The sequence below is a fragment of the Coturnix japonica genome, chromosome 1, assembly GCF_054131305.1.
Source record: "Coturnix japonica strain WE chromosome 1, WE-NBRP24, whole genome shotgun sequence".
Lineage (NCBI taxonomy): Eukaryota > Metazoa > Chordata > Aves > Galliformes > Phasianidae > Coturnix > Coturnix japonica.
In genome coordinates, this window is record NC_140663.1 from 27,716,008 (window position 1) to 27,733,513 (window position 17,506).

A 17,506-nucleotide genomic window follows, 5' to 3' on the forward strand; every position below is an offset into this window, starting at 1 on the left:
ACTAAATGTACTCCATTTCCAAACACCCCAGATAAGAAAAAAAATGAATGAGATAAGCCAGGAACAAAGATTAGGAGAGATGTGCCTTACTAGGGAAGCGTCATTAAAAACCAACATCTCTATTGCACAGTGATGTTGATAAAACAGAAAACATTCGGTCTTTTTCCAGCACTCTTCCTCTCACCATTGCTCATAAGAAAAATTACTAGAAGAGCAATTATTCAGCATACTTATTAGCACTCTGAAGAACAGAAGGGAAGTTAAAATGCCTACAGAAGAGAAAATGTTTTATGTCGCCAAACTAAAAACTGTCACATTTGACTAGAATACAAAATAGCACAGTTTTCCTTTAATGCATGCAGGTGCAATAACCTTGCTGCTACAGAAGCTGTCTTAGTGGAGGTGATTTTGCAGATACTTTTGTTATCTGATAAATTCCTAGTCAACCTCCTTTAAGCTTTACTTAAATGCATTCAGACCTCTGGTAGAAACTAGAACATGTGCTTACCTATCTATAGTTTTGACCTCTTCTTACTAGTTGTATGAGATGGGGAATGTGCACGTAATTACTTCCCTTGATGTAACACAACCATAGTGACAGTATTTGAAGACTCCAGAGGAGTTTTTATGGAGGCAGAACAATATTATCATGCACATGTTCCTTATACTGAAGGTAACCCTTACACTTTCCTTCAGCACTCTCACTGAATGCTGAGTCTAACAGCCTTAGCTTCAGATTTAGGCATTTAAGTTCTCTCACCTCTGCATGACTGTCTAACAGCCATACTGAAAGACAAAGCCTCAAGCTTTCAAAGTCTACATTAGTAAATTATAGTGTTATCTTACAGAGGTGAGTGACAGCAAGCACAGGGCGAATGACACTTAGGCTAATCTCTGCATGCTTACTGAGAACACTCCCTGCCACTTCACCTGTCCAGGAGCTCTCAAGAGGGAGAGCACCATTTAGCTGGGTCAGAGGCATAAAAGATGACATTCTAATAGCATAGGAGGGTTTAACTAACTAAACTACAGCACTACTAAATATTTTGGAGTTCATGTATCTAGTGTTCTGTGGCAAACATCCTATTTAGCCCTTTGTGGATTCAATGAGCAGTTATTCACCTAAAAAGAACAAGAAAACCCAAACATCTTAAAAAGTAAAGGCTTCAGAGCCAAACAGCTGCTGACTGCAGTAAGGAAACCTGTAGTTAGAGAGCAGCACAACGAGAACGTAAACATCAAGCAACAAGCAACAACAATAGGCTTTTATTTTCAACAGTTCTCCAGTGCTCACAGAAGAAGGAACATTCTCACAAAACATATTTATTTATACTCAAGAAAGAATATTCACTTCTTAAACAGAACCTGGTAGCACATTTTTAAACGAGCAGGTAGTTCTGAAATCTTAATCATTCAGAAGGACTCAAAAAGCCTAATCGTTAATTACTTAGTTCTTGATTGATCATTAACAAAAACTATCACCCCTGCTACTTCTGTGGCAACACATCCAGTTCACCTGTAAACTCTAAGAAGTTACTTTTATTCTATTTGTATAGTATTTCATGCCAAAATAGATTTGATATGTCAAAAACTTTAAAAGAGTTGGCAAATGAATGATACAGAACAGAAAGCTGCTTTCCTCATAGTCTATCAGATGCTTTTAAGCCCACCATGAACACACTGGAAAGCAGCAACAAGCCTTCAGCCTTCTGTACTTTTTCCTCTGTAACATCACTGCTGACTGCCATTTAGCTGCCATAATAACTACCAGCTAAGGAAGTCAGGATTAAATTGTGTATGAGAATTTCCTGTTCGCTGCTAAATAAAAGCACTACAATTAATCATATGCAGAATAGAAAATCTGGCAATAGGAGACTTAAGTTTGTCACCTGCTCTGTAATTACAAATTAAATTTCCATCTAATAACTTTTGACAGTGAGAAGCCCATGTGAAGTCTAAAGAAATGATCTGCGATACTGACTACCTTCAGTAAAAAAAGAACACAAAAATTAAGGTTAAAAACAAGTTTAAAAGTACACAAGCATATTGCATGCACAGGTACACACACAACAACCTTTCTAAAGGATAAACCAAAATAACCAGTTACTGCAGAAGAAACCTATTGCAAAGAAACCAGTGTCTTCTACAGAGAATAATCTATTCAAGAGAACAAAAGTAAGACAAAGTAGCAACCTGAAGACTTAATGCATTGTTTACAGGACACACATGATGAAAAGGGGGATTAAACAAAGAATGAACAAGAATTTGTTCAAACAAGCAACTTTAAGGTTCTAGCCCTACCTACAGAGCTACAGCTCATCTAGTTACTAAATTACATACTTTTAAAAAGTCTGAATATCACTCAAGCCTTTTAGGAGAACTTTAGAAAAGCCAGGGTGTGATCAGACTTGTATTGTAAACCAACATGAAATCCAGCTGGCTTCAGTCCTAAGAGCTCACAGCGTGCAAAGCAGCACATAACTAAGTAAGATTAAGCTTGACTGACACTGCAATATTATGACACGTACATAACACTATCCGATTTTCCAGACAGCCATCATTGCTTTTTACTGTTCCTTAAACTCCCTAAACCATTAATAAGGCATGATGCCTACTAAAAGTCAAACACAAAGTACCGCATCACATTAAGAAGTTTCCCACTGATCTATTTATAAGAATATAAAAGAAAAAGAAAATAAATCTATAGCTATTGGACATAACACAGCTTAATAAAAGAAAAACACGCACTTTGCTTCTCAGTCTTACCTCAGCCCATTTAAGAATACAAGTCATGCAGAAAGTATGACTACAGTTCTCAGGAAAGCCAATCTCCTGTTCCAGAAGGCAGTTCAGACAGATGGGGCACGTGTCACCGTCATGCAATAAAGTAGAACAGGAACAGCTTTCTTCCATTTCTTCACCTGGTATTATTAACATTCACACTTAGAATTCTTGTCTGCTTTTGAAACAAAGTCCTTGTAGATTTCAGTAACAAGGTAATAAAATACAACTGTGTAGACAGAAGTAAATTAATCACGTTTTCAAGTCTTCTGCAGTCAATATGCTGACCAGAGGAAAAGTTACAAGCCTATATTTCAGGTGAAAAACATTGTGCAATATTTCATTGAATGCTGTGCCATGATGTGCCATTAAAACAAAGGAAAGTTAGCTCTATGACTGCTTGGATTAGGAAAGCATCACAAAGTATTTCCCACCGACTACCAAGTCATTTACTTGTTGCTTTTCTGAAAGCTCCTCACATAATTGCACTGTGTCCACAAAATACATTATCCCAGCATATCAGATATTCATCTCTATATATACATACTTTACCTTCAGTTCTGTGCTATAAGAAGTATTTTAATCCAAACGTGCTCAGGTATTTACCTAATAATGTACACTTAACAAAAATGGGAACATTTTTTATTTCAATTGGAAATTATTTTTATAAAACCAACTGAGACAAGAACTTTTCTTCAATCATTTTTACACTAAGCTAATCATTCTTTTGTGTAACTGTTGCCATTCAGTTCGGCAAGTAGAAGTCGACAAGTAAAACCCAGAATTCACAGGAAAGGATAAGGGCACTTCAAAGGCTGAAGGAAAACATGATGTTGAAACAGTGGTTATGTTTACACAACTTGTCTCAGAACAAGCAGCACACCAATTGAGGAACACATTTAAAATCTAACCTTTCATAGCTTGAACTTGAATAATATAACTTGGATGTTTTTATACACAGACTTTACCTTCCTTGCCTTCATGCTTTTGACCCTCTGTATCTTGAATACACTGCTTTTTGTTCCTCATCTTCTTACAAGATGTAATCTGGAAAACAGAAACAGTTTACACAGTTCATTTATGCTGCAACTTGGAGATAAAAATGACCACCATGAATATAACGAGCGCCCTCCATTTCATTATACTTTGTAGAGTACAAACACACAACATTAAGAGTCAGATACACATCATTTACAGTCTCTTTGCCATTTATGAGTATCATTAATGCTGTCTAGCAACTGGTACTTCCAACTTGGAAATTATTTTGTGCAGCAAATGTGAAGTTTCTGCACATTTCAAGACCGCCAACAGTGCTTTAACTTTTGAAAGTTAAACACATTAATAAGCTCCTATGCAAACCACTCCATTTAACACTGCAGTAACAAACCTCTTTAAATTGTCCTTCACAAATGGTCGAAGCAACCAAATTAAGCACTAAAGAAGAAGAATTAGTTGCTTTCCACCCTGAGCATCACAGTAGTGACGCAAGGGAGCAAAATGAAAGCAGCTGATGTTTGCTTGCATCTTACTTTTATTACAAAATTGGAACTATTAACATCCAGGAAAGAAGGAATGGAAAGCTGTAATGTCCAGAAAAAGACTATTTCACCTGTGCTTGTCAGTGAAGCACAAAGAATAGCAAGGACAAATCTCTATCCAAAGGAGGTGTATGGAATGATAGCATGGACAGAATATCCTTGGAATCCACATCATGCAGTCTGAAAAAACTTGATACTGCACAATGAAGTAGCAAGCGTATGTTATTTGGATGACTGATCTACAGCATGCAGAATGAAATACACTTGGAAAAATATCTACACTGAGGTCTGAATCTCTTGCATTTCAAACCCTGTTGTCACACTAGACATGCTTTAAGCACCCAAAGTTCCAACCCAACAGCCCCAAAGGGACCAACAGCTTTGTCCTGAACTCTATAAAGCTTTTTATTTACAAGGACAAACTAAAGCTTCACAAATGACTGAATGAAAATGACCAAGATTTACTATATAAGCACTCAGACCTGAGGCAAACTTACTGGTATCTCAAGCCCTTCTGTTTAATGGCTTTACTAGAAAAAGCAGCAGGCAGAGCTGAGAGCACCACCATCACATTTGTCAGCTCAACACTGGTTTTCACTTTACTACCTGGATATATGGGAGTGGGAGATGCAGAATTAGCCTCCTAAAACTTTTTTTTTCTGATGAAGTCTTTATGGTTTGGTCTTTGCACTTAACAAGTGTTTTAATGAGCCTTCCTTAAAAAAACAAAAAACAAACAGAGAAATGAGATAATCACAGCCAGCCATCATATAACACATTCCCTGCTTTAGTAGGCAGTCCAAGAAAGCAGGGCTCTGATCTATGCATCCCATAGTTTATTAAAGAAATGGTCAAAACTGTGAAACTAATTAAAAATCTGTGGTTGGAATTCTAATGGGCACATCGATGGCATTTAGAAACTACTTCTTAAATTCTCCCCAGGAGAAACATGTTATGCACATCAGCTAGGGGAGGGAAGGAAGAATAAAACTAAAATATGTAAGGAAATTAATAGTAGAGCATTGATAGTGGTGTAACAACTGACACATGAAGTCATCGCAATTCTGCTTCTTCTCACAAGAAGAAGCCCAATAAACAAAATGCAGTAACTAGATATAGTCATCCTCCAGTCATGGTCTATGGGCCAGTCTGAACAGAAGTACACTTGTTCATTTTAGGAGGATAGAAATAAAGATCATACAACAAAACCTTCAGTAAGCAAGCACAAAATGATACCCAACACTGGCGTATTCTTGTTGCCTTAGGGGACAAGACTCAGGAAACATTTGTATGTAATCTCTCAGCTTACACACGTGATGCATTTGAACTTAAAGGAGTAATTTGTTTTGACTGCTCTGTTTACATGAAACACTGCATGTTACAGAGAATGTCTACTAGTTCCATTTTTATTTAGTAACTCAAAACACAGTTTCAAAACTGAAACAATAATGAGAACACACTTGGTTAAGATGATGACAGTAACATCCTTCCCTTGCATCATTTTCTGGGAGACAGTACGCAGTAAGGCTCTATCCAGCCCTATGCACTTTGATGGTCTTTAAGAAACCTTGGAAGGTATAAAACTCCTCCCTTGGAACGCTTGTTTCATGTGTAAAAAGCATCCTGACAACCAGACATGCAAAACCAAAGTTTAGTAAGCGATGACAAAACACAGAGCATCCTCTAGACATTCCCATATGGACCCATAAACTGCGGACTACTGGGATGCCAACATCCAACTGCTGATGAACATCTTAAGAACTTCTGCCAGAAGCTCTGTACCATCCTAGAGATGGACTGAGGAAACGGCATTTCCAGCAGCATTTTTAAAACATTTTAAAAGCTTTTGGTCTGCTTGTATCACTTAGTCCATCTCAACACATACTCCTATAAAAAGAAGACTACTGGGTGTTTCCCCATAAGGGAACATCAAGAACCTTTAGTTCTCTTTTATTTGGAAAAAAACTTGCAAGTTGTTTAAAGTTCCTGAAAGGTCGACTTGTTTCAAGTAACACTTCAGTAATGTTGTCTGCCCTTCAATAAATGAGGACTGAACTGGGAATCTGGAAGCACTTATCCTGGATTTATTCCTTTGTGTAGAACTTCCTAAGAACAGAACCAGGAGGCACACTCAGAGGAGACCTTATAAAAAGGATCTTTTTGTCTGCTCAATTTGCACCTTGCCTTCATTAACAAGTGGAAAGTCACAGAACCAACTAACACAAAAAGAATGAAAAAAAACAGCTCTTACGAAGAAACAGTTTTTGTCTATAGATGGTTTAAGTCTATTCATGTAGACCCAGACTCTAAAGAATCAGAGCTATTCAGGCAAGGAGACAATGCTGATCTAAAAAGTCCATCCAAACCCTCTTAGAATAAAATTATCCAGGACAGCTAATCTAAACGCTGGTTGCCACCAAAAGAAGCAGCTCAGTTTCTCACCAACAGTGGTGGTGAGCAGGCTGAGCTAAGAGCCAGATGTGCCAAAGAAACAGCAAATAACAGAACAGGTGAGTGAAAAGATAAAACAGGACCGAATCTTTTGACAGCAACAAGGTGCTGGAATAGCTAAGACTTTCTAGTCAAACTCTCTCCTCTAGAAGGAAACACCAGTATGGTCAACTCAGTTGAGAACTGGAATGGGCTCCCCAGGGCACTGGTGATGGCACCAAGCCTGACAGAGCTCAAGTGGTGCTGCTCATTGGAATCACAAGCATCAACATAGCTACTGGGACAATCTACATGAAGACTCGCATTTCTGCAAGGTAGGAAAGGTATCATGTTTGACCCAAATCCCTAAAACACAGGGATATTCATTCTCTTTCAAATATCCGCCAAAAACGCACCAAAGAAAGTTTCCTTATACACATGAGTACAGACTGTGCTATCACACACAGCTGAGCCTCATGTTATGAGGAAGCTCATGAAGTTCTGCACCACTGGTACATTCAGGGTGACCACTAACAACCAAGATGGCCAGCGCTTAGGTAAATGTAGTTCACAGGCTAAGAACTGCACAAAGCTAGGCCTGTTAGCCAGTAAGGAAAAAAAATACATATTTTTGCAAGTTGTAACAGCGCAGTCTGGTTTTATTTGCTGTTTATATTCACAGCTGACACCTAAACTGTAATTCAGGGCTATATTGTATCCCTTCTGGTTCTTCAGCCAAACTTCCTGGGTTTGTGAGAAAACCCCTTTCTGCTCTGACAGGCAACAAAGTAGGTTATAGTCGAGTCTCTGGCAGCTCCTGAGGATACAGAAGTATTGAGGACAAAGCCTCAGAGCTTCCCTAGGCACTGAAATAATGCTGCAGCAATAAAGCTGCCACTCATAACACTGCTTTCCACAAGTGCTCTGAATCAAAGACAAATCCCTAATCTTCACAGAAATTTACAGCTTGGCCTGCAACAGCTCTAAGACAACAAATGCTCGCTGGGTTTAATGCATGTCATGGAGCCATGGTTAATTGCCCACATGCAGAAGCAGGTTCATTTAGAGTTGTGACGATGAACAGAAGGTACTGAAGACTAATACAAGATGATGAAAAGTATACTCACAGAAGTTAAGACTGCTCCATTTTGCTTTCCAAAACTATTACTTTCAATACAAGGCAAGAAGCATCATATTTGTTCCATATGCTGCTGACAGAACACTCAAGCATCACAGTGATAGACATAACAGAAATAAACAAGCAATAGAAAATAGGCCATGTAACATTCTCCCGCTAAGTGTACAGGTCAGCACTAATGAGTTCCTTCTAAGTAGCCTGTGACTAAATTGTGTGAAATTGAGATTTACAAACAACAGGAGCTAATTGCAGGTTAGATACTATTGTCACAGCGCACATAGCTCAAGCAACTAAACCATATCAGCACAACCTTGCAAGCCGGTCTCTTGCTGCTGAAAGTCCTTAGTCACACACACACTCCTGCACCTAGAAGGGTGAGTATTACATACCACAGCCAGCAGAAATGCCTCAGTCGTTTCCAAGAACAGTTAAAACGTGCTTTTTTCCTACCCACTTGGAAACATCAATATTTTCATGCTTTCCAACAGAGAGCAGATATGTGGCAGTAGGTCACTGAGGCCAAGAATATTCTTGCCACATAAGCAACTCTTCCAAACCCAGCCATGTCAAAAACATGGGAAAAAAAATCTACATTTACTCAAGCAAACTTCGTTAGTCATTCTATTTACTTTTCCCCATAAACAAGATCTGTGTTCAGCATACACTACTAACTTGAAGTTCCTGTCCCATTGCTGCACTGCACATGCAACATTCCCACAAGATGAATGAGCATACTTCAGCCAACGCTATGGCAACACAGCAGGACTTGCTGCAAACACTTCTGTGATGCTAAAGAAACCAGGAAGACATCTTTATGTTTCTTAATAACATCCTGAACACACCCAAGGAGCTGGACTTAAACAGCAGGCATGCAGGACATGAACTAAAAAGACCTTGCCAAGAACTGGAAAAGTTAAGGCCTTTCAGCCACAGAAAGAAAAATGATAAAATCCATTCAGACAGTGTAAGACTGAACACACACGTAAAGCTAACACAACAGCAAAACCAGAGTGTCAGGTAATAAAAATCATACTGAGCCACAAAAGAAAGGGAGAAACATGCACTTGTCCTGTTACAGATTATCATTTTTTTCTTTCATCCAGATCATGGCTTCTAAATGCTGATCTCCCATGAACTGAATGGCATCCCTCTAATAGAGTTATGTAACCCACAGGCTGACGTAGCATTTTATGGATTTACTTCAGTGGAAACGTGCACTGTAAAAGATCGCATGGAACCATATCCACACACTTGTTAGAACTATACAGAACTGAGTCCCCCATTAAAAGCCTACTGTTCTCTTAACAGTTTTTTTTTTAAGTTTTTAAAGATCAGACAGAGCATTTAGCGATACCATATGCTCTGTGAAAAACTGAGTTTCCCTAAGAAGTAATTTCAGCTTAGAAGTGTTCAGACATTGACATACAAGGAAATCAAAAAGACAAAGAAAGTAGCATGGTTGTTCAAACATGCATTTTGCCTCACAGAAGCATACTAGAATACTCTTAGAAATACATTATGTGAAAGCCATGATGTCAAAAAACAGCCCTCAAGCTCCTTTTCACTTATTTTCTAAGCACAGGTCAAAGACCTCTTATAAAGCTTGCACCAGAAATGTTTTACTTTTGGGAAATGGTATAAAAATAAAGAGCTTGCAAAGGGTTTATCACAACAATTGAAACTGTTTTGAGCACCACTGTATTTTTGAAGAAAATCTTTTACAGTATTTGTAGAACAACGCGTTAGATGCCACTCGAGAAGTAGTAAGACAGATGGGGAGTGAGCAGTTCCAATTACTGTTCACTTGCTTTCACTGTTCTGACTCAGTGATCACTTTCAAGATAGCTAAAACAAGCTAGAAAAACAGCCAAGAATAGAAGAAGGGGTGTGAGAAGGTTTCCTTAATGCCGACAGCGACAGACAAAATGTAACAGGAACTATCTGCTGTGAAACAGGGAAAAACCAGACCTGACCCTGAAAATCTATAGTGAAAATCACAATTACATTGATCTAGAGAAAAGGGCACACTTTACCCTCTTTATTTGGAAACATCTTGAAATCCCATGGAGTTCAGACCTAACAGGCAGCTCTTCTTAATTGTTTCATGGGACTTGCACTTACTTTTAGTTCCACCTACCCGTCTGCCCACAGCAGCCACCACATTTTGTGTCACAAGTAGCAAACTAAGAACACTCAAGAAAAACTAAACCGCACTGAAGTGCTTACTCAGTGGCTGTACAGAAAGCAGAGTATTTCCTCCTCTCTCCTTCACGGATCTTCACAATCATCACCCAAGTAATTTGTTCAAGCAGTCTGATCAATACTGCTCATCTGCCTTGGGATTCTCCTTGAGAACACAAGCAGTGAGTATCATTATGACTCAGTTCCATTCCAAGTTCTCCACTTCTCCTGCAGCACACCAAAGGTAGAAAGAAGTCTTCATTGCACCGTGTTGCTGCTAAAGGTACAGATGGACTCATGTGAAGACTTGAAATCCATCAGCATCTGGATTCATCTTTGTTGTTCGTGCTTTCAGTCAAACAAAAGCCAAGCAGGAACACAAGTGTTAACTCACTCTATTCCAGCAATAATTCCAAACACCAGGCGCATCAGCCAGGTTAACTAACTCACACAGTACCTCAGAAGGAAGATGCACCATTAACCACAAATACACCATAAGCAGATAAAAATTTGCTTTACAGAAGATTCACCAAATAATCTCTAATGAGAGCATTCCAATACCCTAAAACTCAAACTGTGTGTTCTCCTGGGGAAGAAGGGTAACACCAGTATTTCATCAAGATAATCTGTGAGAAAGCATTACTCCATAGAAAGAAAACAGATGAAAACATTCACTTTAGCACCGTGTACACAAATGTAACGTGCTATACTCATAGCCTATGGGTGCATGCAAAGTTTATTGCTACAACTAATATGAAAAAGTTAACTTAGCCTACTTCATAGATAATCAAACACAGTATTTTGATCATCCTTTGTCATATCAGCTAACAATTGTGCCAGCCTAAAAAATGACAACTGCCACATTTGGTTAAGTTTAATTGGCTTCTCTTAAGACTTTCAGTTGGAGAAACAATCCCAAGTGCCTAAATATAAGCTGTAGGAAAGCAACATGTTTCTAGAAGCAACAGGCTTTGAAATAACAACAACAACCAAACAAAAAAGCAGAAGTATGCTTTACATAACATGCACGTTAGAAACCTCTGAGATTTATGGCTACAGGAGAAACTTTAAGGCACAATATCCCCCAAGTCTGCAAAACAGGCAAATAAAGACAATAAGAACAGTTCTCACATGTATAAAAGTTATTTTCCTTTTCATCAGTTTGGCAGATAAACCATTTTAGAATTCATTCATTCCAAGTGTTGCGCTGAAGAAGCAGTTCAGATGTCAGTAGGAACTCGAGCGTAACTTATTTACAGCGGAACTGAAGCGGAAGGGCATTATAAAGCCAACTTTAAATAGGTTTTGCACGTTTTACTACTCAGGGTGATGGAAGACTGAGAGCATTCTGCAAAGAATTCCTGAAACAGGTAAAAACACGCTTATAACCAAAGCGCTCCTTATCATGAGCAGAACCATCTACAGGGCAAAGGCCACAAATCACACACACAGTGCTATTCAAAATACAGTCAAGTGAGAGCAAAGAATCTGTCTCCTGGATGATTCAGAAGGGACAGCAGAATAACCACAGAACATAAACTTACACCTTCATACTGAGGGTAACTCAACAACTATCACATACTGAGTCTGAGCACAGCACACTAAAGCTCAAAAACCTCACTGAGTTCCTAGAGAAGCATTCACAATCTTGAATATGATCTGAACCTGAGATAAAATAGTGATTTCAGCTTTACTGTTATTAGACAAGATATGGAAAACACTCCATCTCTCACCAAAGTGATCTTATATTTTTCTAAAGACAAATTTACTGTCCATTCTGTCCACTCACAATTAACTTTAAAGCAAGTGAACCATGAAAGAAATCCTGTATATTTCTCAGCTGGTCCATTTACCACCCTAGAACTTACCCCATTAGCAACTGAGAGCTACTGAAAAAACCTGCATAAGTCCAACATCGTAACTTCATGTAAGAGCCTAAATGGCTCTTCCCCATTCACATCTGTCTCCTCCGAGGAAAACAACCAAAACCCTTAATATTCCTAAGAAAGAAGTCACTGTAATCACTCCCAGCTCCTCTCCACGCGGCAGGAGCATTTTTGTGCACTTCTAAATCCAGCTTCCCGGTTAAAAACTAAAAGAAATGCTTAAATTCTTATTTAATCAATTAAATCACAGCAATTTTTAGTAATTTTTGCCACTTCATTCAAGGAAATCGCTGCTTACTTTAAGAAGACACTACAGTGAGCTGACAAGAGGCTTTCCCCATAGCTTTTCTATGACAAGAACGTTTGGATGCTCACAGCAACATTCTAAGCTAAACTATGATCCAACTGAGAGTCAAGCACTCAACACGTTAATGATTCAGAAGTATACGACGAGCCACCAACATAACTTGACTTCGCTTTAAGGGTATCAAGCCCCATATCACTATGAAGAGTAATTCAATCAGAAGAGGCGCTCCGTTCCGTTCCACAATTACTGAGCAGCCATATCAGTTCCTGCCCGTTTTTAGAAGGCGGTTCTTCGCAGCGGCAGAGCCCAGTGACCGATACCAACCAACAGCTCCGCCCTCGGAGCCGCGTTATCGCTTTCTCACTAACAACTTACAGCCAACTTGTTGTCCAACACGAAAGCATGACGGGAGGGAAGGAAGGAAGCACCATCAGCCTTACCCACAAAGTCCCGTTTCAAAGTTACAAACGCGGAGCTCGGCTGTCAGCACACGGAGCTACGTGCGGCTCTGGCGATGCTGCTCAGCGCTCACCGAGAGCCCAAGCCCACACACCGGAGCCCGCACACCGGGAGCCCCACACACCACACACCAGCCGCCCGCTTCCCGCCGGACGGAGCTTTGTTCGCCGCTCGGCTCCACGTGAGCCCGCCGGGGGCCGCCCCTTTGTCCTCCCCAGGCCTCGCGGAGCCGCCTCCCCCCCGTCCCCGTCCCCGCAGCCCCGTGAAGGCTCCACCGGAGCCGTGCCCAGGTCCCGCCCCCCGAGGCCGCGGAGGGAGCGGGCGGGCTCCGAGAGGCGCCGGAGCACCGGGCCGGCCGCGGAGCCGCCGGTGACGGAGCTCACCGCCCTCCAACGTTTACCTGTCGCCGCTGCGTCCTCCGGCGCGGTCAGCACCATGGAGCGGAGGTTCCGCTTCCCCCGCCCGGCGGAGGCTCGGCAGGGCCGGGCCTGGCTCAGCGGCCGCCGGGCCACATGTCCCACGGGCGGCGCCGGCGGGAGCCGCGAGGGGGCGCTGTGCTGCCAACTTCCGCTAAGGGAGGAAGTGAGGGAAGAGCGGCGTGGCGGGGCGGCCCGCAAAGCATTGTGGGAAATGTCCTACGGCAACGCATGGCGGGGAGGGACACGTGACTCGCCGCCTGGTGGCGGGCGGGGGCGCCTCCTGCTGGCGGCACGGGGTGGGACTGTAGTGACGTCATCTGAATGCGACGTGTGTGGGGCGGAACTGCTCCTATATATATAATATATATAATAATATATATATTTATATATGTGTGTACACACACACACACAGCCCCCCCTACCCCCCCATCATCTCCTCCATCATCTCACAGAATCACAGAATGACCCGGGTTGGAAGGGACCTCAATAATCATGTAGTTCCAACCCCCCTGCCTGGCAGGGCCACCAAACATACACATTTACTAGATCAGGTTGCCCAGGGCCCCGTCCAACCTGGCCTTGAACACCTCCAAGGACGGGGCATCCACAACCTCCCTGGGCAGCCTGTTCCAGGGCCTAACCACTCTCCTAGTGAAGAACTTCCCCCTAACATCCAACCTAAATCTTCCCTCTTTTAACTTAAAACCATTTCCCCTAGTCCTGCTACTGTCAGCCCTTTCGAAGAGTTTACTCCCCTCCTGGGTGTAAGTTCCCTTCAGGTATTGAAAGGCAAATAAACTAGTGAGTACATCATCTCCCCCATCATCTCCCCCATCTCCTTCCCCGGTCCATGGCAGTGGTGTATCCAAAATGACCGAATTAACGTCTAGCATTGGTATACATTCATTGGCAACCTTATAAATTGCCATGATTACTGACAGAATATTAACTTAAGGATTCTCTCATGAGACCTTGAGTAATGGCAGCTTGGGGCTGAAAGGTAATGCTCTTTATTTGGGTGTCTGCTCCCAGAAGCAGCTTGTCAAGGATGAAAAGGCAGTAAGTTCTGCTAAAGAAGGAAGGCGGTGTGAGCTGTGGCTCCTTCTGTTCTCTCTGTGCATGACAAGGAGAGTGAGGAGTTTAGGTTTTGTACAGGGTCATACAAGTAGAGGGTCATTAACTCTCTACTAACCTGTGTAAATCCTATGGTAGAGGCACATTCATAAATCTATCAGATTGCACTCATTCAGGTGCTCATTAGTATTTTGCTTAAAAATTGAGAAGGGAAAGTGATTTGGCCTGGAGGGATGGATACAATATTGGGAATAAAGGTGAACAGGACAGGGAGAGAAGAATTAGGCTGGGGCAAAGTTGATGCGAATAGCTACAGAAATAGACCATTAAAATTTTGATTAGCAGAGAATCTGGGAGCACCAGATAATTAAGTAATCTTACTAGATGAATCTTTGTTAAAATGAAACTCTTACTTCAATAATCTTATGAGTTTTTAACCAAGCTTATGTCTTTTACAATTTCATTTTCTTTTTCACACTTTTACTACTGGTAAAAACATAATTTCTTTAGTCTAGTTTTACCTGCTCTAAGCTTAAAATATTCTGATGACACTAGAGGTTGTTCATAATGAAGGTAGACGCCACAACTCATAAATCCTTTCTTAGACTAAAGCTGGGACTAGTGAAGGCAGCTACTTCTACCAATTGTCTTTTGTAGCTAGACTTGAGTATAACTTTTTTTGGTCATATTTTTCCCCCTACATCTTCCTAAGAAGGCTGGGGGGAGGGTGTACAAAGTAATAGCTACCCATGAATGCAGAAATTAGGATTAGCATGGAGAGCAGAGGGGAAGATGGAAATACTTGTATTTTTGTGTTGAAAATTTGAATTATTAAGTATTCTTTATAATTGAAACAATCTAGTGCCACTTACCATATACATAATGTTGCAACAGCGGCGACTGACCTTACTTTCTTTCTTAGTGCAATAAGACAGAACAAGCCTGAATCAGTATTTCTGGAGTCTTGAAGCTTCCAGTACTACTGGGTCTCTGAAAGAGAGAAAGTGAAAAAGATGTAAAATAACAGATTGTTCTTCCTTTTGAGATTCATTGATGAAAGCTAACAAAGTATTCCATATCAAGGGAACGAAAGAACCACGGACGGCGTATTGTTTTGGCTACCTCTTTTCAGATACTCATTTGAGCAAAGAACAATTCATCTATTTGGCACTTGTATTCTGAGCTTTTGAACAGTGTAGATATATTCAAATGACATTAAAAAAAGTCTGAAGTGGACTCCGAGATTTTATTCAGAGCTCATTACCCTTTCTGCCCCCATGTAGAATCAGCCATGTATATATTGCTTCTTTGTTCAGTTTGTGCTTCAGGACCTCTCAAAGTGGACTCTGTCTTCCAAGACTTCATCAAGCAAGCAAGTTCTGTGGTTAAAAAGTTCCTAATCCATAAACTGGATCTTTCCCTTTGCATCTGAAGCCCGAAGTATTAGTCCTGTTCACTATGACCACAGGAAGCAGGGAGTTCCTTTTCTCTTTGTAACAGATTTTTACCTGCTCTTAACTAAAATTCTTCTCAGTTGTCGCTGTCTTCTTTTTTTTTTTTTTTTTTTTTTTTTTCTTTTTGGCTAAACAGCATTGAAAAGCCTGCTGAAATCTGGTACATCAGTCCATCCTGTCCACAGGGCCTGCTATTCTACTACACAATCTGTGATTTGCATAACACCATCTGATGTTTGTTTGTATCTCAGTATCTTTGAAGTACTTAGAAGTGGGTTTCCCGATGACTTTCTTCAGACGTTTTCTGGAAATCTCTTTTCTTCCACTTTCCAGCAATGAATTTTGATCATTGTTTCCATTTCAGATTCCAGATTCAACTTTAGATTGTATTTAGATACCGCTCAAAAACAAAGCCCTGGAAACAAGCAAGGTGGTGCATTTCATTTTTCTAATAACATGGTATTCTGAAGTTACTGTCTTTGGTACTTGAATTCTCATTGCTTCTTAGGGAATTTCTAATTTTGGTGTTCTGGAGCATATTATATGTGCATACATCCTAGTAAGTAGGTTGTGCGTTCTGTTTGTCAATATGTCTTAGATGTTTGGCTGCAATGAGAAAATTATTTCCTTGCTAGAACTTTTCATTCTTTACTAGTTCTAAGCTTTTGTTTGATTGAGACACGGTGGGTTTCATTTATTTATTTATTTACATGCAGCATGTCTTTGCTTGTAAACATTGTTGTTTGGAAATGCAGCATAATATTCTATGAATAAGAGAATGAGTCAACACTTCTTAATGAGGAATTAAAGACTTCTGCTTTTCAGCCAGCAGGAATGCAAGAGGCTGGTCTACAAAAGGAAGGTCTAAAACCTGAAAAAATATATATTTTGAGAGAATAGCTAATTTAGTTAACTTTGCTTCCTTGTATTTGTTTTCATAGGGTTTGGAGACTTTTTACAGTTGGCAGAGTTATCAGACCCTTGGTTTGCTCCTCAATACAGGCCTCTTATCTCACACAATGTACCCATCCCTTTCAGACACTGATACCAGACTTGTTTAACTAGCAGAGTATTCATTTTCCCTTTTTTCCCTTTTTAAATTTTTTGTTGTAACTCACTAGAAGGGACTAATCAGGTACTTTTGATTCTACTATTAGTATTTGAAGCAGCTGTGTTTACCACTTAGTAAACTAAATACAAAAACTCTGTTGGTTTAATCTTGGCAGCATTCATCTTTAGAAGGATCTAATGGATGGGATCAAATCAGATAAGGTTTGGCAGTGCGCATTTCAGGTTCACAATATTTCTGTATCCAGGAGCCATGCATCAGTTCCTCAGAGTTTCCTGTTCAATTAAAGTTACATTCTGGCTCTGAAGCTGAAGAGGAGGATCTTGGATAAAAAACAAGACTCTCCCAGTTCTCTGTGGATAGCAGCAATCCTTTTATATGGGATCAGAGGAATTTTATAACGCTCTTGGCCAGTATTTTCTTATCTGTATGCCAGTTAGTGGTCACACTTTGTACTCTGTGGAGATGGATTGGAATCCTCTGAAATAAATCCCACTGTAGAAATGAAAGATGTTATTAATGGCAAGATTGAATATCATGAAGAAGAAAAGGTTTCCTGTGTTTAGGGCTGTGAGGAAACAGGATGTGAGATAATTAGCCATAATTTATAATATATAACCATATTGTTTCCTCAGGAAGAAATGGGACGGGTGCCATCCTGTCATGGAGACACCATTCTTTAATTATTCTAAGAGTTCCCATGAGTATTTTACAAATATTCTGGTAGTTAGCTGTGACAAACCACATTTATTCATAGTCCTGAAACAAAA

The 17,506-nt window shown here is 40.3% G+C and overlaps 1 protein-coding gene across 6 annotated transcripts in view; it reads right to left on the reverse strand.

Moving 5' to 3' along the window:
• The window catches only part of SCAF11 (SR-related CTD associated factor 11), a 35,881-nt gene extending 22,633 nt beyond the window's left edge, over window positions 1-13,248 (reverse strand). Inside the window, exons 1-3 of one of the 6 annotated variants that reach the window (XM_015855006.3) lie at window positions 13,121-13,248; window positions 3,750-3,828; window positions 2,767-2,921 (exon numbers count right to left, since the gene is read on the reverse strand). In XM_015855006.3, coding sequence (XP_015710492.2) covers window positions 2,767-2,921; window positions 3,750-3,810 — 216 coding nt within the window. In that variant the 5' untranslated portion in view covers window positions 3,811-3,828; window positions 13,121-13,248. Of the gene's footprint in view, window positions 1-2,766; window positions 2,922-3,749; window positions 3,829-4,925; window positions 5,031-10,113; window positions 10,417-12,636; window positions 12,920-13,120 lie in introns of those variants that run through there. The other 5 variants (XM_015855013.3, XM_032443227.2, XM_015855017.3 and 2 more) reach the window with 5 other exon arrangements.
• Window positions 13,249-17,506: the final 4,258 nt, after the last annotated feature.